A 27,027-nucleotide genomic window follows, 5' to 3' on the forward strand; every position below is an offset into this window, starting at 1 on the left:
ACGCCATTAAAAATGCCAATTTTCCCGCACAGTGTTTTTTCAGTGAAAGAACGCCGCGTCCAGATGTTAGCTGCAAGTCAATAGTAAACTGCAAAATGCCAGATTCACTTGGCGTTTTTCAGTTTGGCGTTTTTTTTATCCTTTGGCGTTTTTCAGCAATTTCGGGCTCAGAGGCTGGATTTTCAAATCGCCCGACAAAACCTAGTTTGGCGTTTTTTGCCCTGAAATCGTGGCGTTTTCCTCCCATAGAAGTCTATGGGAGAGCAAAAACGCCAATAAAAACGCCATGTTGGTTTTAAATTTTGCGTTTTTATTCCTTTTTGGACTTTAGCGATCCAAAAAAATTATGGAGATACCTTTTTTATTAAAATTTCGTAGGGTACCATAAAAAATCTATAAAAAAGATACAGTAGTGATGGAAAAAATTGTATCTAACGAAATTTATCTTTTTTATTGCGAAATGTTTATTAATTTTTAAACAGGGATCAATTTATGTGAGCGGGTAAAGCACTAAAAATGTAACCGACAATAATAAAAATGTAGTGTGTGTGTTTTTAATTTTTTTTATTTTTTAAGGTACACTGTTCCATCATGGGAGTAGTAGTTACCTGTACTAATTGACAGATCGAAGGGGTCCCTTGCGATCCTCTTGTATAATATATAGATGCGGCGGCCGCTCTTCTATGGTCCCCTGCACTCACGTATATATACACATATTCATATTTCCCTCAGAGCTGTGATTGGCCAGATGGTTCCAGCCAATCACAACTCTCTGTGAGAAATAGGAATATGTGTATATAAACGGCCGTGCAGGGGACCAGAGGAGAGCGGCCGCCGCATCTATACATTATACAGGAGGATCACAGCGGGTGTCAGGAGTGATACCCGCAGCAATCTTTCCTTAACTACAAGTACTACGACTCCCAACATGGAGTAAACTCTGCTCCTTGCTGGGAGCTGTAGTACCTGCATTAATAGACAGATCGCAGCAGGTGTCAGAAGTTATACTCGCTGCGATCTGTCTATTAATGCAGGTACTACAGCTCCCAGCATGGAGCAGGGTGTGCTCCATGTTGGGAGTAGTAGTGCCTGCTTAAGGACACATTACAGCAGGTATCACTACTGACACCCGCTGTGACCGTCCTGTCTATAGCAGAGATGCAGAGCGGCTGTATACATCGCTCGCATCCCTGCTCTGTACTGTACTCCGGGCCGGCCGCTCATTCATTCATCTTTTCCTCAGAGCTGTGATTGGCTGAAACCATCCGGCCAATCACAGCTCTGGGTGGGAAATATGAACGGCCAGTGATGTGAATAGAGCAGAGATGAGTGCTGTATAGAGCCGCGTCTCTGCTATATTATGGACGATCGCATCAGGTGTCATAGTACAGGTACTACTACTCCCAGCATGGAACAGTGTGTTCCATGCTGGGAGTAGTAGTACTACATAAAAAATGTTAAAAAAAAAAAAAAAAGTTAAACACACACACACACTTTATTAAAAAAATTATAAAAATGTGGTTATAAAAAATAAACATTTAGTTAAATACATTTTTACATCCCTACTGCATCTTTTTTTTTTTTTTTGGTACCCAACTATTTTGTAAAAAAAAAAAAACGCCAAAGGGGCCAAAAAAGGCAAATTTCACACAAAGGTAAAAACGCAAGAAAAAACGCAAAAATGCAGGGAAAAACTGTGGCAGTTTTTCTGGTGTTTTTTCTGGCGTTTTTTATGCCACAAAGATCGCAGGGCAAAAATCTCAGTGAAGTCCTAGTCTCAGGCTGGGTTCACACTGCAGAATTTCAAATGGGTCCATGGGGGACGGCAATGTAGTCCTTGCGGTCCTAGTGCCACCAGCTCCATCTCTGGCTGAAATTCTGCCCAGAAATTCCACAGTGTGAACCCAGCCTAACAGCTATCTAACAGCTCTTAGCAGCAAATACAGCTGGCAGATTCCCTTAAAAAACCACATCACAAAACTGCAGATTCACTAATAAAATATAAAACTGATGCTGTTGTTTAATGCGGTTTTTATTTCTGCAATAAAAGCAAAAAAAAAACACAGAAAATGATCTCACCCTTAGGCTAGGTTTCCACTTGTTCTTTTGCCAAAAAAAAAAAAACACCAGAAAAACTGCCACAACATTTTCCTAAATGTATGTGTTTTTTTTCTACCATTTTTACCTTTTGTGTGGATATTGTTTATTTTCTAGTTTTTCCTGATCCTGTGTCCGCCCTTTTTTGAACTAAATAAAAAAAAAAATAAGACGTTAAAAGAAAAAAAAAAGAAAAAAGCCAATACAAACCCCACATTTGTAATAGCGTTTTTTCTTACCATAGACTTCTATGGGAGAGAAACACCAAGATTTTAGAGAAAAGAATGCCATAATCTCAATGTGTTGAGATTTTGAAAAACTGCCACTGAGGCCCAAAAACAGAAAAAATCCAAAGAGGGGTAAAAAAATGGCAAAGACAAAAATGCTGAGTGGGTTTGGCATTTCATAAATCCCTATTGACTTGCAGCTAAAAAAAAAAAAAACGCCAAAAAAACGCTGTGCCACTGTTAAGGAGTTTTGGTCGGAATTTGTGCAAAAAAAAAAGTGGAAACCTGTGAACCTGTGTGATCACATGACTAAGAGGGATTTTCACCATCTTGTCAACAATGAAGGATTATATACTGTGGTGTCCAGCACCAAAGGCTATGTACTAATTAATGCACTGTACCTTTAAGGGATGATAGCAGAGTGGCCAGGTGATCCTGATGCCCCAATGGGGGACCCCCAAACCTAGTCCTTATGTAGTGCTGGGGGGAGGAGTGCTCTGTGAGTGCGAGTTTGGAGGCTAGTAAGCTAAGGTAACGTGAAGAGAAGCCTAGGGAGAAGAAAACTACAAAATTCCACAGCCATCTTAGGAAAAACCCCGGCTGAATGTCAAAGCTTGGCGGTAAGAAAAGCTCTTGGGAGAAATCTCTACTCCAGTCAGTCAGTCAAGTTAAAGGGGTACTCCGCCCCTAGACATCTTATCCCTTATCCAAGGATAGGGGATAAGATGTCTGATCGAGGGAGTCCTGCTGCTGGAGACCCCCGCGATCTCTCCTGCAGCCTCCCGAGTCATCAGCTCTACGGAGCTAAGTTTGCTCCGTGGCTGATGACTCATGATACAGGGGCTGGCGGTTCGTGATGTCATGGCTCCACCCCTTGTGATGTCATGCCCCGCCCCCTTAACTTAGCTCCGTCGAGCTGATGATTCTGGGGGCTGCAGGAGAGTTCGCAGGGGTCCCCAGCAGCAGGACCCCCGCGATCAGACATCTTATTTCCTATCCTTAGATAGGGAATAAGATGTCTAGGGGCGGAGTATCCCTTTAAGTCTTTCAAGTCAGCATGTGCTGTTAAAAATCTTAAAGCTGCGTTCAATAGCAACTTCAACTCCTAGCAAGGCGACAGGCTTCTCGGGTTCCACTCTGCACTTCCCTCTGCATAAGAGACTGTATTGTTTGAGATCTGATACCTCCAGCAAATTAAAGAGACAATTATAACTTGCATCTGTGTATTCATTACCCTGTGCCTGGCCCAGGAGAGGCTCTCTCAACTTCGGACCGTGTAGGTTAACGGTGCCCTGGCATCACAAACCGATCTATACCCCTTGTACACAGTTATTAAAGGTCCCAATACATTGATATAAACTGAAATACTTTCCATTGTACATTGATTCACCCTGAAGTGACATTTTCCTGGCATCCTGTAAGTGGTTGCACCAAGAACTGAGATTCATTCCAAAAAGAGCTATTTAAAAAGAAATGTTCCCTTGTTTTTTGACTAGGAATGTACTAGTAAATGCTGTGATGCAGAAACTTGTAGACTGAAGTTGGGATGTCAATGTGATGATGAACTCTGCTGTGAAAACTGTAAGGTGAGTGTATAAAGCTACACAATAGAAGGGCTTATAGTAATGTTGCCACATAGAGAGTAGCAGTAATATAGCGGGGTAATGTAATATATATATATATATATATATATATATATATATATATATATATATATATATATATTTATATAGATCCTATAGTGTAAAAATCATTATTTTTTTCAGTGTTTCCCAGTGTGACTTCAGCTGTTGCAAAACTCCAACTCCCAGCATGCCCGAACAACCTTTGGCTGTCTGGGCACACTAAGAGTTGTAGTACTGCAACAGCTGAAGGCACCTTGATTTGGAAACACTGATTTACATGCTTGTAAAGGCTGTTACAAATGAGGTACAGGATAAACCTCTGTGTAGGGAGTTATCACAGTGCGTTTTTATACTAGGCTATATGTCTCTGTCCTGTTAAAATAGGATGCTGACATGAAGCCTGGCCAAAAGCGCGTTATCTGGTATCTGGTATACATATGCAGCAGGGTGCGCTGGATGGAATAGCGTTGACCTCCACCCTATTCCGTTAAGCTGGATGCAGCAAAAGCATGTAGACGGCATGGTTTATATTATATTATACTATGTATGACTGACTTCCCCCAATGTGTAAGTCTATGGACACTGCATAAGGCATTGAAAAAGAAACCTTAGCCAGACAACCCCTTCAAATTTTACATTTTATTCAATTTTTTCTAAAACCCTAAATGGCAAATCTGCCTAGTTATGCACCAATGCTGGCCCCCACACAGAGGTGTATCTTGTAGCTTAAGGGCCCCAATGCAATATCTGTAACAGGGCCCCCGTGTCTGCCAATGCACAATTTATAATACTGCTGTTTTTATATGGGGTGCCTTTGTGCCCCCTTAGGAATCAGGGCCCCAGTACGACTGCTATCTCTGTACCCCCTATAGCTACGCCCCTGCCACCATACTCAGGACCCACTTTATGAGCCCAACAGATACCTACGGCAATAAAAGGACTGGTTTTGTTAAAGGGGTACTCCAGTGGAAAACTTTTTTTTTTTTTTAAATCAACTGGTGCCAGAAAGTTAAACAGATTTGTACATTACTTCTATTAAAAAATCTTAATCCTTCCAGTACTTATTAGCTGCTGAATACTATAGAGGAAATTCTTTTCTTTTTGGAACACAGAGCTCTCTGCTAACATCATGACCACAGTGCTCTCTGCTGACATTTCTGTCCATTTTAGGAACTGTCCAGAGCAGCATATGTTTCCTATGGGGATTTTCTCCTACTCTGGACAGTTCTTAAAATGGACAGAGATGTCAGCAGAGAGCACTGTTCTCGTGATGTCAGTAGAGAGCTCTGTGTTCCAAAAAGAAAATAATTTCCTCTGTAGTATTCAGCAGCAAATAAGTACTGGAAGGATTAAGATTTTTTTTACAGAAATAATTTACAAATCTGTTTAACTTTCTGGCATCAGTTGATTTAAAAAAAAAAAAACGTTTTCCACCGAAGTACCCCTTTAATCCCTTAAGGACCAAGCCCATTTTCACCTTAAAGGGGTACTCCGGTGGAAAACTTTTTTTTTTTTTTTTTTTAATCAACTGGTGCAAAAAAGTTTAACAGATTTGTAAATTACTTCTATTAAAAAATCTTAATCTTTCCAGTACTTTTTAGGGTCTGTGTACTACAGAGGAAATGGTTTTCTTTTTGGAACACAGAGCTCTCTGCTGACATCATGACCACAGTGCTCTCTGCTGACATCTCTGTCCATTTTAGGAACTGTCCAGAACAGCATATGTTTGCTATGGGGATTTTCTCCTACTCTGGACAGTTCTTAAAATGGACAGAGATGTCAGCAGAGAGCACTGTGGTCATGGTGTCAGCAGAGAGCTATGTGTTCCAAAAAGAAAACAATTTCCTCTGTAGTATTCAGCAGCTAATAAGTACTGGAAGGATTAAGATTTTTTATAGAAGTAATTTACAAATCTGTTTAACTTTCTGGCACCAGTTGATTAAAAAAAAAAAGTTCCCCTTTAAAAAAGAAAAAGAAAAAAAAGAGTACCCCTTTAAGGACCAGAGCGTTTTTTGCACTGACTACTGTCACTTTAACTGTCACTGGTATGCTTTTCCTTTTCATTCTGACTCCGAGATAGTTTTTTCGTGACATATTCTGCTTTATGGTAGTGGTAAATTTTTGTTGTTACGCTCATAATTTCTTGGTGAAAAATGACAAAATTTGATGAAAACATTTAAAATTTAGCATTTTTCTAACTTTGAATCTCTCTGCTTGTAAGGAAAATAGACATTCCAAATAAATTATATATTGATACACATATACAATATTTCTACTTTATGTTTGCATCATAAAGTTGACATGTTTTGACTTTTGGAAGACATCAGAGGGCTTCAAAGTTCAGCAGCAATTTTCCAATTTTTCACAAAATTTTCAAAATCGTAATTTTTCAGGGACCAGTTCAGTTTTGAAGTGGATTTAAAGGGCCTTCATATTAGAAATACCCCAAAAATGACCCCATTATAGAAACTGCACCCCTCAAAGTATTCAAAATGACATTCAGTAAGTGTGTTAACCCTTTAGGTGTTTCACAGTAATAGCAGCAAAGTGAAGGAGAAAATTCAAAATCTTCATTTTTTACACTCGCATGTTCTTGTAGACCCAGTTTTTGAATTTTTACAAGGGGTAATAGGAGAAAAATCCCCCCAAAATTTGTAACCCAATTTCTCTCGAGTAAGGAAATACCTCATGTGTATGTCAAGTGTTCGGCAGGCGCAGTAGAGGGCTCAGAAGGGAAGGAGCAACAATGGGATTTTGGAGAGTTGATTTTGCTGAAATGGTTTTTGTGGGGCATGTCGCATTTAGGAAGCCCCTATGGTGCCAGAACAGCAGAAAACCCTCCACATTGCATACCAATTTGGAAACTACACCCCTCAAGGCACGTAACAAGGGGTCCAGTGAGCCTTAACACCCAACAGGTGTTTGACGACTTTTCGTTAAAGTCGGATGTGTAAATGAAAAAAAAAAAAATGTCACTAAAGTGCAGCTTTTCCCCACAAATTTACCATTTTTACAAAGGGTAATGGGAGAAAATGCCCCCCAAAATTTGTAACCCCATCTCTTATGAGAATGAAAATACCCCATGTTAGGATGTAAAATGCTCTGCGGGCGAACTACAATGCTCAAAAGAGAAGGAGTCACATTTGGCTTTTGGAAAGGAAATTTTGCTGAAATGGTTTTTGGGGGGCATGTTGTATTTAGGAAACCCCTATGGTGCCAGAACAGAAAAAGAAAACCCACATGGCAACTATTTTGGAAACTACACCCCTCAAGGAACCTAACAAGGGGTACAGTGAGCCTTAACACTCCACAAGTGTTTGAGAACTTTAGGATGTGGTAAAGTTGGATGTGTAAATGAGAAAAAAAAATGTTTTCACTAAATCCTACATTTTTACAAGGGGTATATAGGAGAAAATGACCCCCAAAAAATGTAACCCCATTTCTACTGAGTATGGAAATACCTCAGGTGTGGACGTCAAGTGCTCTGCTGGCGCACTACAATGCTCAGAAGAGGAGGAGCGCCATTGAGCTTTTGGAGAAAGAATTTGTTTGGAATGGAAGTCAGGGGTCATGTGTGTTTACAAAGCCCCCTGTGGTGCCAGAACAGTGGACCCCCCCCCCCCACATGTGACCCCATTTTGGAAACTACACCCATCAGATAATTTAATAAGGGGTGCAGTGAGCATTTACACCCCACTGGCATTTGACAGATCTTTGGAACAGTGGGCTGTGCAAATGAAAAATTACATTTTTCATTTTCACAGACCACTGTTCCAAAAATCTGTCAGAGACCTGTGGGGCGTAAATGCTCACTGTACCCCTTATTACATTCCGTGAGGGATGTAGTTTCCAAAATGGGGTCACATGGGGGGGGGGGGTCCATTGTTCTGGCACTATGGGGGCTTTGTAAACACACGTGGCCTTCAATTCCAGACAAATTTTCTCTTCAAAAGCCCAATGGCGCTCCTTCTCTTCTGAGCATTGTAGTTCGCCCACAGATCACTTTACATCCACGTATGGGGTATGTTCTTACTCAGAATAAATGGAGTTACAAATTTTGGGGGTCTTTTTTCCTATTTTCCCTTGTGAAAATGAAAAATTTAGTGTAACACCAGCATTTTAGTGTAATATTTTTTTTTTCATTTTCCCATCCAACTTTAATGAAAATTCTTCAAACACCTGTGGGGTATTAAGGCTCACTATACCCCTTGTTACATTCCGAGAGGGGTGTAGCTTCCAAAATGGTGTCACATGTGGGTATTAATTTTTTTGCATTTATGTCAGAACCGCAGTAAAATCAGCCACCCCTGTGCAAATCACCAATTTAGGCCTCAAATGCACATACCGTAGTGCGCTCTCATTCCTGAGCCTTGTTGTGTGTCCACAGAGCATTTTACGCCCACATATGGGGTATTTGTAGTGCAATTTCCCATATGTGGCCCTAAACTGTTTCCTTGAAATACGACAGGGCTCCGAAGTGAGAGAGCACCACGCGCATTTGAGGACTAAATTAGGGATTGCATAGGGGTGGACATAGGGGTATTTTACACCAGTGATTCCTAAACAGGGTGCCTCCAGCTGTTGCTAAACTCCCAGCATGCCTGGACCGTCAGTGGCTGTCCAGAAATGCTGGAAGTTGTTGTTGTGCAACAGCTGGGGGCTCCGTTTTGGAAACACTGCCGTACGATACGTTTTTCATTTTTATTGGGGGGGACAGTGTAAGGGGGTGTATATGTAGTGTTTTACCCTTTATTATGTGTTAGTGTAGTGTAGTGTTTTTAGGGTACATTCACACTGGCAGGGGTTTACGGCGAGTTTCCCACTAGGAGTCTGCAGCTAAAACTTGAAGCAGGAAACTCACTGTAAACCCACCCGTGTGAATGTACATTCACATGGGGTGGGGGGGGGCAAACCTCCAGCTGTTTCAAAACTACAATTCCCAGCATGTACTGACAGACCGTGCATGCAGGGAGTTGTACTTTTGCAACAGCTGGAGGCACACTGGTTGGAAAACCTTCAGTTAGGTTCTCTTATCTAACTCAGTATTTTCCAACCAGTGTGCCTCCAGCTGTTGCAAAACTACAACTCCCAGCATGTACTGATCGCCTTAGGGCATGCTGGGAGATGTAGTTATGCAACAGCTGGAGGTACGCTACTACAACTCCCAGCATGCCGAGACGGCTGTTTGCTGTTTGGGCATGCTGGGATTTGCAGTTTTGCAACATCTGGAGGGCTACAGTTTAGAGATCACTGCACAGTGATCTCCAAACTGTGGCCCTCCAGATGTTGCAAAACTACAAATCCCAGCATGCCCAGACAGCAAACTGCTGTGTGAGCATGCTGGGACCAGGGACCTTAAGTACCAGGGCGTTGGTCCTTAAGGGGTTACAGGACAACTGCAGCGGCATTACACTTATCCCCTATCCACAGGATAGGGGATAAGTGTTTGATCGCAGGGAGTCCGACCGCTGGGACCCCCCCCGATCTCCCTAATGGGGCGCCGCCATGGTGAGCGCTAAGGCGCGTAGTGTCGACCTAGAGGTCGACGGTGACGCCCCGTCTCCTCCCCGTCCCCATACAGTTTTATGGGGGATGCGGGGAGGCACGAATGCTGCCTCCCCGCCTCTCCCATAGAGATGTATGGAGGAGGCGTGCCGGCCGCAACGTCATGCTGCGGCCGGCACGCCCCCTGCACGGGAGAGCCGCGGCCCCGTACAGGAGATCGCCGGGGGCCCCAGTGTTCGGACCCCCCGCGATCAAACACTTATCCCCTATCTTGAGGATAGGGGATAAGTGTTTGTAACGCTGCAGATGTCAATTAAGTGTCCACTGCAATGAGAGCGGTAGGGTATAAGGAAGGGTATATTAAAGGGGTTATCCAGGAACAGAAAAGCAGAGCTAATTTCTTCCAAAAACAGCACCACACCTGTACTTACGTTATGTATGGTATTACAACTTGGCTCCATTCACTTCAATTAAACTGCAATATGACAAACAACTTGAGGACAGGGGTGGTACTGTTTCTGAAAGAAATCATCTCTTTTTTGTAATCCTGGATAATCACTTTATAAAGATGCCTCCATAGCAATAAAAAAGAATAGACAAGGCTTGTATGGATTGTTTTGAAATCCCATCTGACACATGATGGCACCATAGAAAAGGAAGGGGTCATGGATAGATTTTACTTGTTTTTGTTTCTTTTACTTTATCCTTATATGTGTTCCTTTTCCTGACAGATTAAACCTGCTGGGACTATATGTAGACCTGCCATAGATGAGTGTGACCTCACTGATATGTGTGACGGGACGTCTTCTGCATGTCCAAAGGATAGTTACAGAGTAAACGGCTTCCCATGCATGGAGGGAGAAGGAGCTTGTTACCAAGGAAAGTGTCCACTACTAAGCAGCCAATGCGTTGCCCTCTGGGGTCCAGGTAAAATGATAGATTATTACTACCTTGGGTAAGGGCACAGCTACACTTCCCTGGTCCTGTCATTCTTGGTAAGAATGTAATCTTAGTAAAGGGCAGTGTATAAAACATAATCTTTACTAAAATCTATAAATTGCTTCCTTTGCAATTCTGGATATGAAATATGGAAGGAAAGGAACTTCCAGAGGCTAAATTCATAGCTACCCTGGTAGTAAAGCTAAATCTTCATGTTTGTTTAGTATCTGATGAAGGGGAGTTGAGTCCCTGAAACGCATTATAATTAGACAAATAAAGAAGCTAGAACTATACTATTTACTGGGATAGTGATGTATTTCTTTGGGTGACAGCATAGCCCCCAGAAGTTTTATTCCTTTTCCTTCCATATTGCATTGGATAGAGAAGTGGGGTTATGTGGTAGTGGTAATGGCGGGGTTTGTGTTGCAGGGCAGATGTTGTTGCCCTAGGGGCAGATGGTATTAACCCCTTGTGTTCACGATGCCAGGGCGTGGTTTAGCCTTAACCACCTGAAGGTATACCGCTGGATCCTGGGCTAGGCACGGGGGCAATGAAGACACCGATGCCAAGTTACGGAAACCGGTAGCTTTACTGAGGGTAGACAGTTGGAACAGTCTATGCAGTACAGCCAATATCCCAAGGAGGTGACCAGTGACACAGAGGCCTCGCAGGCTTGCTGGGACTTGTAGTAGACAGGAGAATTTAGTGCAGGCCACGCTGGATAGACAGAAGACTTGACTTGACTGACAGGACTGTGACTTTAGCTTACTTTGCACTTAACTTGTAGCTGCAGGACTTGACTGATGGCTGCAGGATTTGACTTGTAGCTGTAGGACTTGACTTAAGACCCCCCAATGTTCTGGACACACACACTAAGACAACTTGTCTGCACTGGACCTCAGGAACAAGAGAGAGAAGCTAGCTCCACCCAGGGTTTATATGGGGGAGACTAGCACCTTTGTGGTCAGCTGGTCACTGATACCTCCTGGGTAACAATCACATGGTACATTTATTAAAGATACAACACATAATATAATATAAAACATATTTACAAGGAGGAAACAACTGCAGGGGGCCCTGGGGACACTGATGGACACTGCCTGACAGGAAAGGTACGGGGAAACACCATCCCATACTGGGCAACCACACGGTAATCTCGATTGAAGCAACATCACCATCTTAACAGGAGACCATTCCCTCTTATTATAAAAGCCTACTATAGTTTGTGTGACTTGTCACAGCTCACTCAGGTGAGCACCACCACTTTGGTCACCATAGTTGGGAGTTTGTCTTTACCATGTCACCCTATGAGGCGCTCTGCCACATTTTAGTTTTTTTCTATTGTCGTGCGGTAATAACTGAATTATAAATTATGAATTATGGTCATAAAAAAATATAATATCAAAATTATGACCTGGTGAATTGTAGACAAAGCCAATCAATACAATTCACATCTGAGTCTGACTATTTCCTCAGATATCAACAAGTTCTTTTTATGACGGGATGACATTAACTCTTAAGGATGTAGTTTTGCAATATACAATAATACAAAGGTATTATAAAAGCATGCAGATTTATTTTTTATAAGGTTATAAACATAAATGAGTAATAAACACAATGATATATGCAAATTAATATCAATTACATATACTAGTAAACATTACAAGCTTGTTAATTGACTACATATAGTAGAACAATACATGTGAGTAGTATGTAACTTGTTACAATAAAACAAAAACTACTAGGTTAGGAATATCATATAAGAAAAAGGTTACATATCACTGTGTTCAGAGGAAACCTTATGATATCAAAATGGGCAATATCTAATCATAGAGATATCAATATGAATGGGCAAATCCATCTAAGGATATAAACATGGAAGAACTATGAAATACTTCCACCCCATTCTGGACTATTTTCTATACATGATCTTGGTAAGACATTAAAGGGGTACTCCGGTGCTTAGACATCTTATCCCCTATCCAAAGGATAGGGGATAAGATGCCTGATCGCGGGAGTCCCGCAGCTGGGGACGCCCGTGATCATGCACGCGGCACCCCGTTAGTAATCAGTCCCCTCCCGCAGGCTTGCATTGAGGGGCGGAGCGTGACGTCACACGGGGGCGGAGGCGTGACATCACACTCCGCCGGCCCTGTGGTCGGGCATAATCAGACCTGGAGCGAACACGCTCCGGGGACTGATTACTAACGGGATGCCGCGTGCATGATCACGGGCGTCCCCAGCTGCGGGACTCCCGTGATCAGGCATCTTATCCCCTATCCTTTGGATAGGGGATAAGATGTCTAAGCACCAGAGAACCCGTTTAAGACAAATAGCATAATTTTTATGATCTCGCTAGACTATATTTTAGGAGGAAGAACTTGAAACAAGTTTCCTGTGTGGGAAATATACTTAGAACACATAGTTTGGCGAGTAGGAATTCTATCAATATGTCTAAGCAATTATTTAATGCTTTGATAGATTATGAGTCTTGATTCTTCTGCAGGTAGAATGAAGTCTCACAATATCCTAAAACTATAATCTCAATATGGAGATAATTAATTATTTTATTTATTTGCCAATCTTAATGGTATAATTCCATCCACATTATCCAAATTGGTCTTAATTAAATGGAATACCATTTTTGTGTCTCTTACCAAGTCTATGTAAGAACCATCGTCATGGATAGCCATCGGTCTGGTACCGTGTGATCAGTCCGGCTTGCTGGGATCTCACATGGCTTTTCCACCTTGTTGGACCTCTTTCTTTTGTGTCCTTGTGTTCTCTACCATCCTAACATCAGGTTTACCAGACTTTTTAATTAGTTAGACACACCTCACTTAATTGGAATTACCCAATGAATGTAGGTTGGGCGTGTACATATGGTAATGACTATGACATCCCTATACTACCCAGAATGCATTGAGCATATCACCTATAATGCCTTTCCTGTCGGTGTAATGTCAACTACCCATAAGTTAGGGGGTGCTATTGCATAAACAATTAGCATCATTACCATTAAGGGTTAACTGTCAATAACTGGTCTCAAACCCACAGTCCACACTTGGCGTATGGAGCCATAATTAAAAATGCAGGGATTATGTTTGATATATATATGTAATTAACCTGGATTCTCATAGACATCTTGGAGCCTACCAAGACATCCAAATTTATTGGAGAGATAAGAATACCATGGAGGTTTCTTTTACATAGATGTGTGAATCTCTCTCTGCGTCTGGTCAAATGGGTAATAAATTGTTAGTCAGAATAACAGTCACAAGACTGGCTAACTAGCCCTCTTATCTGTCTTATCTAAACAGTCATAAATATCTAAAGAGACAACAAGTATTCTTCTCCCAGACTTGCATTTGTAGAGATGAAACTTTAGAATACACTGTGGTCTATTTAGAACATACAACATGGCGGACACATCATGCTATTATTCTATTAAACATAGTGATTCATTTTTGGGGCCTACAATAAGTATGACACTATATATTACATATTGGATGACAAGCTACTGCGGGAGGATACAGAATAACATCACTTACTTACCAGTATAATACTATTGATACTAGCAGCTTTAGTTACATTTTAACTTATTTTTATTTAGGATCCATTGCTGGATATAATAAGTGTTTTCAACTGAATGAACAAGGCAACAGAAGGGGATACTGCAGGAAAGAGGGGGAAACATACTTTGCATGTGAGAAGGAGTGAGTATCATATGTTATTATGTTAAGGAGCAGCATTATTAAATTTTTAGGGTCTACAAAATCCAGTTTAGTCTGAAAACAAAATAAGGCTGAAATCACACATACAGTTTCTTAGGCAGTTTGGCCGGGTTCACATTACAAATTTTCCGACTGGCATTCCGCTTAGGAATTTCGGTCGGAAATTCCAATGCATCATAATCCCATTGATGTCAATGGGATTTCCTTGCACAGTGCACACCTCAGAATTTTAGCGGCTGATGTTCCACCACTAAAATTCCGCCCCCAAAATAATAATCTTGTTCATTCTTCTGGTGGAATCAGCTCTGCAGACATTGCCGTCTATTGGGACGGCAATGTATGAGCAGTCCTAGCGCCGACTGATTTTAGTCAGCGCTGGCCACACATGGAATCCAAGTTTTTTGAGGTGCACTTATTGATTCAGCCAAAGCCAGAAGTGGATCCAGCAGAAAGGAGAAGACAAGTCATTCATTTATATTTCTCATTCCTTTTAATTCCACTTTTTGCTGCTATAAAATAACAGGAAGAGTCCTGACTTTCTAGGCCAGGGCTCCTCAGTTTTTCTTTGTTGGTTCCTCACCAGAATTCAATTGTGTTGCAGCCATAAAAATCACTGGTCACTTTGCGGCTTATGGAACGGAGCCTAAATTAGTTGCAGGAAATGTTGTAAAATAGATAGATAGTGTTGTCTATCCATGAGGATACTACAGCCAATTACTTTAGAGGTGATGTTAACATGTAAGGTATGTGACTGCTGAGGCTAGGAAATGCTTGCCGTGGTCACATGGATGCATGTCCATGATAGTATTGTCTCAATAAATACAGACCACTGGAGTATCAGTGCTAAAATAGCAGGTAACTGTGTAATGTGTTTTATATTATTAAAGGGTATTCTGGTATAAAAAAAACTGCATTTAAATGAGACTATGACCTGAAGATTTACAACTCATACAGTGATATCACAAATTTTACTGGCTTCAGCATGTCTTATGTGCTTCATCCCTAACAGGAAGTTGTGTACTTCTTTTAATGTCAGTGTAGTGTTGTCTTGGCAGCTCCCCGGCTCCACCCTCTCTCCCAAGACAACCGATAATCATTTACTGTCTCAGGAAGCTTGCCTGGATTTTGTCTCTGAGCTCTAGCCCTGCCACCTGGGTTATGCTGCTGCCTTTAACCAGCCCCTACAGCCTCATTGTTATCTCCTGGTCATATACACATTGTCACGATGCCGGCTGGCAGGTAGTGGACCCTCTGTGCCAGAGAGGGATTGGCGTGGACCGTGCTAGTGGACCGGTTCTAAGCCACTACTGGTTTTCACCAGAGCCCGCCGCAAAGCGGGATGGTCTTGCTGCGGCGGTAGTGACCAGGTCGTATCCACTAGCAACGGCTCACCTCTCTGGCTGCTGAAGATAGGCGCGGTACAAGGGAGTAGGCAGAAGCAAGGTCGGACGTAGCAGAAGGTCGGGGCAGGCAGCAAGGATCGTAGTCAGGGGCAACGGCAGAAGGTCTGGAAACACTGGCAAGGGACACACAAGGAACGCTTTCACTGGCACTAAGGCAACAAGATCCGGCAAGGGAGTGCAAGGGAAGTGAGGTAATATAGGGAGTGCACAGGTGATAACTCTAATTGGAACCACTGCGCCAATCAGCGGCGCAGTGGCCCTTTAAATCGCAGAGACCCGGCGCGCGCGCGCCCTAGGGAGCGGGGCCGCGCGCGCCGGGACAGAACAGACGGGGAGCGAGTCAGGTAGGAGAGCCGGGGTGCGCATCGCGAGCGGGCGCTACCCGCATCGCGAATCGCATCCCGGCTAGCAGCAGGATCGCAGCGCCCCGGGTCAGAGGACGTGACCGGGGCGCTGCAGCGGAGGAGGTGAAGCGAGCGCTCCGGGGAGGAGCGGGAACCCGGAGCGCTCGGCGTAACAGTACCCCCCCCCTTGGGTCTCCCCCTCTTCTTGGAGCCTGAGAACCTGAGGAGCAGACTTTTGTCAAGGATGTTGTCCTCAGGTTCCCAGGATCTCTCTTCAGGACCACAACCCTCCCAGTCTACTAAAAAAAAATTTTTTCCTCTGACCTTTTTGGCAGCCAAAATCTCCTTGACCGAGAAGACGTCCGAGGAGCCGGAAACAGGAGTGGGAGGAACAGATTTGGGAGAAAAACGGTTGAGGATGAGTGGTTTGAGAAGAGAGACGTGAAAGGCATTAGGGATACGAAGAGAAGGAGGAAGAAGAAGTTTATAAGAGACAGGATTAATTTGACACAGAATTTTGAAAGGACCAAGATAGCGTGGTCCCAACTTGTAGCTAGGGACACGGAAGCGGACATATTTAGCGGAGAGCCATACCTTGTCTCCAGGGGAAAAAACGGGGGGAGCTCTTCTTTTCTTATCCGCGAACCTCTTCATGCGTGAAGAAGCCTGTAAGAGAGAATTTTGGGTCTCTCTCCATATAATGGAAAGGTCACGAGAAATTTCATCCACAGCGGGCAGACCAGAGGGCAAGGGGGTAGGGAGGGGGGGAAGAGGGTGACGGCCGTACACCACGAAAAATGGGGATTTGGAGGAAGATTCAGAGACCCTGAAGTTATACGAGAATTCGGCCCATGGAAGGAGATCTGCCCAGTCATCCTGGCGGGAGGAAACAAAATGTCGCAAATAATCACCCAGGATCTGGTTAATTCTTTCTACTTGTCCATTGGACTGGGGATGATATGCAGAGGAAAAATTTAATTTAATCTTGAGTTGTTTACAGAGAGCTCTCCAGAATTTAGACACGAATTGGACCCCTCTATCCGAGACAATCTGCGTAGGCAACCCGTGAAGACGAAAAATGTGTACAAAAAATTGTTTAGCCAACTGAGGCGCAGAAGGAAGACCAGGAAGAGGAATGAAATGTGCCATTTTGGAGAATCGATCAACGACCACCCAAATAACGGTGTTGCCACGGGAAGGGGGTAAATCAGTAATAAAATCCATACCAATCAGAGACCAAGGCTGTTCGGGGACAGGCAGAGGATGAAGAAAACCAGCGGGCTTCTGGCGAGGAGTCTTATCCCGGGCACAGATAGTGCAGGCTCGCACAAAGTCCCCAACATCCGTCTCCAGAGTTGGCCACCAATAGAAGCGGGAGATGAGTTGCACAGATTTCTTGATGCCCGCATGACCTGCGAGATGGGAGGAGTGACCCCATTTGAGGATTCCGAGACGTTGGCGTGGAGAAACAAAGGTCTTTCCTGGAGGAGTCTGTCTGATGGAGGCAGGAGAAGTGGAGATCAGGCAGTCAGGTGGAATGATGTGTTGCGGAGGGAGATCAACTTCTGAGGCATCCGAGGAACGAGAGAGAGCATCGGCTCTAATGTTCTTATCGGCAGGACGAAAGTGAATCTCAAAATTAAATCGGGCAAAGAACAGAGACCACCGGGCCTGGCGAGGATTCAGCCGTTGGGCCGACTGGAGGTAGGAGAGGTTCTTGTGGTCGGTGTAGATAATAACAGGAAATCTTGATCCCTCCAGCAGATGCCTCCATTCCTCAAGTGCTAATTTAATGGCTAGAAGTTCTCGATCCCCGATGGAGTAGTTCCTCTCCGCTGGAGAGAAGGTCCTAGAGAAAAAACCACAAGTGACAGCATGCCCGGAAGGATTTTTTTGTAGAAGAACAGCTCCAGCTCCTACTGAGGAGGCATCAACCTCCAATAGGAAGGGTTTGGAAGGGTCAGGTCTGGAGAGCACGGGAGCCGAAGAAAAGGCAGACTTGAGTTGTTTAAAGGAGTCTTCTGCTTGAGGAGGCCAGGACTTGGGATCAGCATTTTTCTTGGTTAAAGCCACGATAGGAGCCACAATGGTAGAAAAATGTGGAATAAATTGCCTGTAATAATTGGCGAACCCCAAAAAGCGTTGGATAGCACGGAGTCCGGAGGGGCGTGGCCAATTTAAGACGGCAGAGAGTTTGTCTGGATCCATCTGTAGTCCCTGGCCAGAGACCAAATATCCTAGAAAAGGAAGAGATTGGCATTCAAACAGACATTTCTCAATTTTGGCATAGAGTTGGTTGTCACGAAGTCTCTGAAGAACCATACGGACATGCCGGCGGTGTTCCTCTAGATTGGCAGAAAAAATTAGGATATCGTCCAGATATACCACAACACAGGAGTATAATAGATCACGAAAAATTTCATTGACAAAGTCTTGGAAGACGGCAGGGGCATTGCACAGTCCAAAGGGCATGACCAGATACTCAAAGTGTCCATCTCTGGTGTTAAATGCCGTTTTCCACTCGTCCCCCTCTCTGATGCGGATGAGGTTATAGGCGCCTCTTAAGTCCAATTTAGTGAAGATGTGGGCACCTTGGAGGCGATCAAAGAGTTCAGAGATGAGGGGTAAGGGGTAGCGGTTCTTAACCGTGATTTTATTAAGACCGCGGTAGTCAATGCAAGGACGTAGGGAGCCATCTTTTTTGGAGACAAAGAAAAATCCGGCTCCGGCAGGAGAGGAGGATTTACGGATAAAGCCCCTTTTTAGATTCTCCTGGACGTATTCGGACATGGCAAGAGTCTCTGGGGCAGAGAGAGGATAAATTCTGCCCCGGGGTGGAGTAGTACCCGGGAGGAGGTCGATAGGGCAATCATAAGGCCTGTGAGGAGGTAGAGTCTCAGCTTGTTTTTTGCAGAAAACATCCGCGAAGTCCATATAGGCCTTGGGGAGACCGGTTACTGGAGGAACCACAGTGTTACGGCAAGGGTTACTGGGAACCGGTTTTAGACAGTTCTTGGAACAAGAGGACCCCCAACTCTTGATCTCCCCAGTGGACCAATCCAGGGTTGGGGAATGAAGTTGAAGCCAGGGAAGTCCAAGGAGAATCTCCGAGGTGCAATTGGGGAGGACCAAAAGTTCAATCCTCTCATGATGAGATCCGATGCTCATAAGAAGGGGCTCCGTGCGGAAACGTATGGTACAGTCCAATCTTTCATTATTTACACAATTGATGTAGAGGGGTCTGGCGAGACTGGTCACTGGGATGTTGAACCTGTTGACGAGAGAGGCCAAAATAAAATTTCCTGCAGAACCAGAGTCCAAGAAGGCCACTGTAGAGAAGGAGAAGGCAGAAGCAGACATCCGCACAGGCACAGTAAGACGTGGAGAAGCAGAGTAGACATCAAGGACTGTCTCACCTTTGTGCGGAGTCAGCGTACGTCTTTCCAGGCGGGGAGGACGGATAGGACAATCCCTCAGGAAGTGTTCGGTACTAGCACAGTACAGGCAGAGGTTCTCCATACGGCGTCGTGTCCTCTCTTGAGGTGTCAGGCGAGACCGGTCGACCTGCATAGCCTCCACGGCGGGAGGCACAGGAACAGATTGCAGGGGACCAGAGGAGAGAGGAGCCGAGGAGACGAAACGCCTCGTGCGAACAGAGTCCATATCTTGGCGGAGTTCCTGACGCCTTTCAGAAAAACGCATGTCAATGCGAGTGGCTAGGTGAATAAGTTCATGTAGATTAGCAGGAATTTCTCGTGCGGCCAGAACATCTTTAATGTTGCTGGATAGGCCTTTTTTGAAGGTCGCGCAGAGGGCCTCATTATTCCAGGACAATTCTGAAGCAAGTGTACGGAATTGTACGGCATACTCGCCAACGGAAGAATTACCCTGGACCAGGTTCAACAGGGCAGTCTCAGCAGAAGAGGCTCGGGCAGGTTCCTCAAAGACACTTCGGATTTCCGAGAAGAAGGAGTGTACTGAGGCAGTGACGGGGTCATTGCGGTCCCAGAGCGGTGTGGCCCATGACAGGGCTTTTCCGGACAGAAGACTGACTACGAAAGCCACCTTAGACCTTTCAGTGGGAAACAGGTCCGACATCATCTCCAGATGCAGGGAACATTGGGAAAGGAAGCCACGGCAAAACTTAGAGTCCCCATCAAACTTATCCGGCAAGGATAAGCGTATCCCAGGAGCGGCCACTCGCTGCGGAGGAGGTGCAGGAGCTGGCGGAGGAGATGACTGCTGAAGCTGTGGTAGCAACTGTTGTAGCATAACGGTCAGTTGAGACAGCTGTTGGCCTTGTTGCGCAATCTGTTGCGACTGCTGGGCGACCACCGTGGTGAGGTCAGCGACAACTGGCAGAGGAACTTCAGCGGGATCCATGGCCGGATCTACTGTCACGATGCCGGCTGGCAGGTAGTGGACCCTCTGTGCCAGAGAGGGATTGGCGTGGACCGTGCTAGTGGACCGGTTCTAAGCCACTACTGGTTTTCACCAGAGCCCGCCGCAAAGCGGGATGGTCTTGCTGCGGCGGTAGTGACCAGGTCGTATCCACTAGCAACGGCTCACCTCTCTGGCTGCTGAAGATAGGCGCGGTACAAGGGAGTAGGCAGAAGCAAGGTCGGACGTAGCAGAAGGTCGGGGCAGGCAGCAAGGATCGTAGTCAGGGGCAACGGCAGAAGGTCTGGAAACACTGGCAAGGGACACACAAGGAACGCTTTCACTGGCACTAAGGCAACAAGATCCGGCAAGGGAGTGCAAGGGAAGTGAGGTAATATAGGGAGTGCACAGGTGATAACTCTAATTGGAACCACTGCGCCAATCAGCGGCGCAGTGGCCCTTTAAATCGCAGAGACCCGGCGCGCGCGCGCCCTAGGGAGCGGGGCCGCGCGCGCCGGGACAGAACAGACGGGGAGCGAGTCAGGTAGGAGAGCCGGGGTGCGCATCGCGAGCGGGCGCTACCCGCATCGCGAATCGCATCCCGGCTAGCAGCAGGATCGCAGCGCCCCGGGTCAGAGGACGTGACCGGGGCGCTGCAGCGGAGGAGGTGAAGCGAGCGCTCCGGGGAGGAGCGGGAACCCGGAGCGCTCGGCGTAACACACATACATATTTATTGAGTATGAGAAGTGTCTACAGCATGCTGCCTTGTGTTGTGCCATGTCAAAGCCAGCGGAGCAGACAGGGAATGACTAGCAGGTACTGCAACCTCACTGTGCATTAGTCTGCTGTGTACTAAAATGTTCCACAATAGCTCTGGGTGGGGAACTGGCAGGAGCGTTGTGGAATTGGAGTAGGCAGAGTGGGAGCATTGAGTAGTTGCTCAACCAGGAAGTAAATCCAGAAAGTCATGGAGTAAGACCTCCCTCCCCTTAAAAGAAATGGATTTTTATGTTTTTTTACCGGATGTCAGAGCACCTCTATAAGGCTATGCTGACACACCATTTTTAAGCTGTAAATGAATATAAAAAAAACTTAAAAAATCATGTGTGAACACGGCCTAAGACTATTTTGGGACACAGTACTTTCAGACTCATTTTGAGTAAAAAATAAAAAAAGACTTTTTTTAAACGCAGTGTAGGGGGAATTTATTATGGGTGGTATAGGCGAACACTTTTTCTACATCTTTATTTGTGTGGTGATAATGTGGATGTTCCCCAAAATTATTAAATGGTCGCATGGCACGTGATAAATGTGGGGCTAGTGCACATTTGTTTAAAATTACACTTCAGTACACCACTCTGTGTCTTTCTGCCTCTGTGATTTTTTAACCAGTTGTGTGCAAAAATGTTAAACTTTTTAAAACGGCCGCCCACAGCCAATATTGTAAGCCAAGTCAGGCTTGGTGTAGATTTGCAACAAATCGCACATAATAAATTCATGACCACTGCAAAAAGTTAACCAAACTATAGCATATTTAGAAAACTATGGCCATTTTAGAAAAAGCAAAAGTCACGATGAAAAGTCTCTAAACAACAACTGAAACAAATCGTGCGACAAGTTAACACAACACGTACAGGGTAAAACCAGTGATAAATCCCCCACCCCCAGTGAATGTGAAACTTTCAGACATTTTTGTTCTGGCGTGTGGATCTTTTTTTTTTTTTTTTTACCGTTTTTTGCATTTGGATACTTGTTTTTAGCCATTTGTGAACCTTTTTTTTTTTAAATTTTTTTTTTTTTTACTGATCTTATTTTTTTTTTCTTTAACTGATTGGCCATAAAATGAAATTACATGGGAACTAACAGATGTTTCCCCATTTAAAATTAATAGGAAAAAACTGCAATTTGTGGAAGTTTGTTTAGATGTAAAACAGGCATCTCAATATAATGTCCAGTTACTAGAGGTCTCTTGCCCTAAAGCGCCACTTGAGTTATGGTTCCACCTGGGCAGCGGAAACTGCCAGTAAGGTTGCAGTTGTGTCTGTAGGGGTTCTGGTGGGTGAAGGTGTGAGGGCAGCAGACTTGGAGGCTGCCCCCTACTGAAGATGTGAGGGGGCTACAGCAGCATGACCTACCCTGACCAGAGGCCAGGGCTAACCTAACTACCAAGTGTTTTGGGTCCTCTCCCTGTCCCTGGGGACTAGGGTGGAGACAAGACTCTCCTTCACCCTCTACAGGATAGTGTTGAGCGGCATAGGCCATATTCTAATTCCTGATATTTCGCGAATATGTGGACAAATATTCGTCATATATTCGCTAAATTCGCATATTCGTAATATTCGCGTTATATTTTCGCATATGCGAAAATTCGCATATGCAAAAATTAGCATATACAAAATTAGCATAAGCGAAAATTCACATATGCAAAAATTGCCATATGCAAATTTTCGCATATGCGAAAATTCGCACGCCAGTCTCACACAGTAGTATTAGAGCCTTCTTTACACCACACAAGCTGGAAGCAGAGAGGGGTGACCACTGTGATATGTACAGTGGAGAAAAAAAATATATTCGTAATTACGAATATATATTGCTATATTCGCGAATATGCGATATTCGCTAATAAAATTTGCATTGAGAATATTCGCGAGCAACACTAGTCACACACAGATTCACCGTTGTACTACATAATATGTGCTAGAACAAATAAAAGCATTTGCAATACATTTTTAAGACAAGAGTCAGAGCCAGGGGCATTAGAGGCAACAGCCACCCGAACAGTGTTCGAATAGCACAAGGTGATCCTGCTCTGGGACACATCATATAATCCAGTAATACCCTCTGATCTGTGGATTCCTTATCATTTGTAATACAGACTCTGTTTTTACTTGTTTACTTGCAGGAATGTAAAGTGTGGACTTCTCTATTGTGTCGGTGGTGAAGATACTCCGAAGATCAGAGGCGTTATTATTACTTATTCTGAATGTAAAACTATTGTATTCGATGGTGGACTTGTTGCTACAGGGACAAAGTGCAGTGATACAAATGTGAGTACACGGTGCACATCATATACTCTACTCTTCTACCTGCACAGTAGGCAGCTGTCACACATTATAATATATACTGTTAGGTAGATTCTGAGGTTATACAGCTGTGCACGTATCAATGTAAAGGCTATGGAGACAACTGTTGTATTTAAATTAAGAAGCAGAAAGAAACTTTTTGAATAGTCATATACCGTATTTTTCGCCGTATAAGACGTATTTTTTCTTCCCCAAAACTGGGGGGAAAAAGTCGGTGCGTCTTATACGGCGAATACACCCCTATCACGGCGGTCCCTGCGGCCATCAACGGCCGGGACCCGCGGCTAATACAGGACATCACCGATCACGGTGATGCCCTGTATTAACCCTTCAGACGCGGCGATGAAAGCTGACCGCCGCATCTGAAGGGAAAGTGACACTAACCCGGCTGTTCAGTCGGGCTGTTCGGGACCGCCGTGATTTCACCACGGTGGTCCCAAACAGCCCGACTGAATAGCCGGGTTAGTGCTTACAGGACACCGGGAGGGACCTTACCTGCCTCCTCGGTGTCTTCTCCGTTCAGGGATCCCCTGTATGGCCGGCGCTCTCCTTCCTCATCATCACGTCGTCGCGTACGTGCGTCGGCGTGCGTAACGATGTGATGGCGGCGATGGAGAGCGAGGATACCCGGCCGGCAGCAGAGACGTTCCGGAGCGACGGGGACATGGCGACAGCGATGGAGCGTCATCCAGGGTTGACATCCAGCGGTGACGGGTCCGGAGCGGCTGGGACACGTGAGTATTACCTCCTATGCAGTGGTCTTCAATCTGCGGACCTCCAGATGTGGCAAAACTACAACTCCTACTATTGGGTTCAAAATCTTTATTTTTTTGATTTTGCACCTATAAATTGGGTGCGTCTTATACGCCGGTGCGTCCTATAGGGCGAAAAATACGGTAGTTAGAAATATCCAACCGTTTTGTGTCTATGGCTCTTATGCAGACGTATGTGTATCTGTGGTTACAGATTATAAACAAACCCTGCATTTAGGTATTTTTGGCAGATGGAAGTATACGACTGATGTATCCATAGAGACAAACAGGCCTGCATTCGGTCCATATGGGAGTGAAATGTAGTCACAGGACTAGAATGTAGACACAAGGTTAAAATAAGGAGGCACAGAACTGTGATGTCCCAGTACGGGATATGTTCCTACAGTCCTGTCAGGTTGAGTCCCTGTACGTCCTTAGGGCTCTCCTGCAGTGTTCCCCCATAATGTGAATAGGTGGTATATTAAGTGTAAAGTACCTTTGACGTTAGTCACATGATAATGTTTGTCACATGTTTAAGTCATATGTTTGTTACCCAGAGAGCACCAGGTGACCAGGTGAACCACAGGTAGCTTATGGGCTCCTTGCTCAGCCCCCCTTTATAAGATAGGGAGGAGCTGCCATCTCTCTCTTGTGTTTCACTTTCTGCTGAGGTCAAGTCCAGTCCAGTCCAGACATCTCAGGGTCAGTGTCCATGACATCTGGAGGCCTCAACCTAAATTGCAGCCACAAGTCAGTAAGTCAAGTTGTCTTTATCATCTGTCATCATCTTCAGTCGAGTCAAGTCAATTGTAGTCAGTGTGGCCTGCACCTGCACCTATCTGTCAAGTCACTGCAAGTCCCAGCAACCTGCGAGTTCCTTCGTGTTACTGGTCACCTCTCTGGGATCCTGGCCGAACTGTTAACCTTAACCTGGCTACCATTAACCTTAACCTGGCCTTGGACTATTATTTGCCCCTGCCTAACCTAGGACTAGCAGTGATACCTTCGGGTGATTAAGGATTAAGGTTATATCACGCCCAGGCGTCACGAACACGAAGGGGTTAATACCATCTACCCCTGGGCAACACCATCTGCCCCTTACACCTCACCTCACGCCCCATGGCTCACCACAAAACTGCCTTAGAACCTAAGGATAAGGACTGGGACATGTAAGATAGAGCCAGATCAAAACCAGAAGGACAGCAACAAAGTCCAGGAACAGTCCAAGTTCAATCCAAGAGAACAACAGTAAGCAAGAGTCCAGGAACAGGCAAGGAACAAAAAATCAGGAACAAAGGCTAGAAACAGTAAGGGTATGTTCACAAAGCGGAATGTCCTTGGGACAGTCTGCCGAAAAATTTAGCATGGACATTCCGCGCAGAGTCCTATTGATTTCAATGGGATTCTGCTGCACTGTTCACATGGCAGAATTTCCACGGCAGAGGTCATTCCTACCATTGTTTGGTTCTGTCCCACTGACTTTCAGCATGGTAAAAAATTACATAGAGCATGCCGGAAGATGCTGCTGCTGTGAGGAGTGGACAGTATGTAAAATAGAATGGTGTGCTGCTAGACAAGGTTTGGAAGCCTTTTCCTACTTAAATAGGCTGCAGGGATCAATTTTATTTTTTTTCTTTCTATCATTTTTTCAGTTTCTTGCTAAAATGAATGTTTTATTGTAAAAAATAAAGATAAATAAACAGTTAAAAAAATAAAAAATAAAGTCATCCAGGTTTCATGGAAACCAGAGGCCATTCCTGGCAGTGTTTGGTACTTTGCCACCAACTAATAACTTGGCACAACTACAGAGAGGATGCAGAAGGACACTGCTGCAGTAAGGAATGGACAGTAAGTAAGACAGAATGATGTGCTGCTAGACAGACCCATGGGCAAGGAAGTGGCCAAAGGACTAGGTGGAGTATCAACTCTCCTCAGCTGTGCTAATTAACTTCTTTGCTTGGCTGAGCTGTACTCGGAGCTTTCAACTGCGAGCACAGCTCACCCCTGACATTGCCAGATTTGTATGTGCTAAATCTGGCAATATTCAAAAGTTCAGCGAGCTGCGAACCTTCCAAAGATTAGATCGATTTTGAGTTCGGGGGGCTTCGCTTGCTCAAATTTAGCACCAACTATGCAAACCAGGATGGTACCTGGACTGCATTTAGAAAGCTGTAGCTTGCAGACTACTACAAAGTTACTTCCAGAAACACAGTTCTTGCTCTCTCACAGTGTCTGCAGTAAGGTCTGTTGCGCAACTCCTGCGCACCCCTGGATGGGATGGGCGTACTGTAAAGTTGGAGAAGTTGGAGAAGTTTCGGTAAAAAAGTATTGCATGGCTTATATGCACCAAAAATGTGCCACTAAGCTTAGACTAGACAGGTTCAGAATGCTCCAGATTTTCAACAGTTACTCAGACTGTTAGCAAATCTGGTCCATTTTTACACTATCTAGTTGACATTTGCACCTTGTATTAGCTGGCTTAGTTTAATGACAAAAATGTGCACCAAGCCAAGCTATGTCCCGCCAGAGATTTAAAAGGGTACTCCGCCCCTAGACATCTTATTCCCTATCCAAAGGATAGGGAATATGATGTCTAGGGGCGGAGTGCCCCTTTAACTATTTCTGCATTTCACATATGTTACCCAGCTGTCCCTGGATGAGATATTTGCTTCCTATCATTTCTGCTGTTTTAATACCAAGTGATGGGGAAAAGTAAAGGTATGGAGAAGTCATACATGGTTTGTGGTTTACCAGGATTGTGGCAGATACATATTGGAAGGATTATTAACATGAGATTATGAAATACTGTGTCTTTCAGGTCTGTATCAACGCAAAATGTTCCAACATGGAAGAATCCTATATGACAGCAGGATGTGAGGCCAAATGTACAGGGCATGCGGTAAGACCTACTGAAGCATACTGTGAATATATATATATA

General features: G+C 44.5%; 1 protein-coding gene across 3 annotated transcripts in view; it reads left to right on the forward strand.

The window, feature by feature from the left end:
* LOC130368057 (zinc metalloproteinase-disintegrin-like crotastatin) overlaps positions 1–27,027 on the forward strand; it is a 111,391-nt gene that overhangs the window by 76,845 nt on the left and 7,519 nt on the right. For all 3 annotated transcript variants that reach the window (XM_056571285.1, XM_056571287.1, XM_056571286.1), the window contains exons 14-18: positions 3,821–3,910; positions 10,186–10,381; positions 14,007–14,109; positions 23,157–23,301; positions 26,908–26,988. In XM_056571285.1, coding sequence (XP_056427260.1) covers positions 3,821–3,910; positions 10,186–10,381; positions 14,007–14,109; positions 23,157–23,301; positions 26,908–26,988 — 615 coding nt within the window. The remainder of the gene's footprint in view (positions 1–3,820; positions 3,911–10,185; positions 10,382–14,006; positions 14,110–23,156; positions 23,302–26,907; positions 26,989–27,027) is intronic.

Source organism: Hyla sarda, chromosome 4 (assembly GCF_029499605.1).
Source record: "Hyla sarda isolate aHylSar1 chromosome 4, aHylSar1.hap1, whole genome shotgun sequence".
Lineage (NCBI taxonomy): Eukaryota > Metazoa > Chordata > Amphibia > Anura > Hylidae > Hyla > Hyla sarda.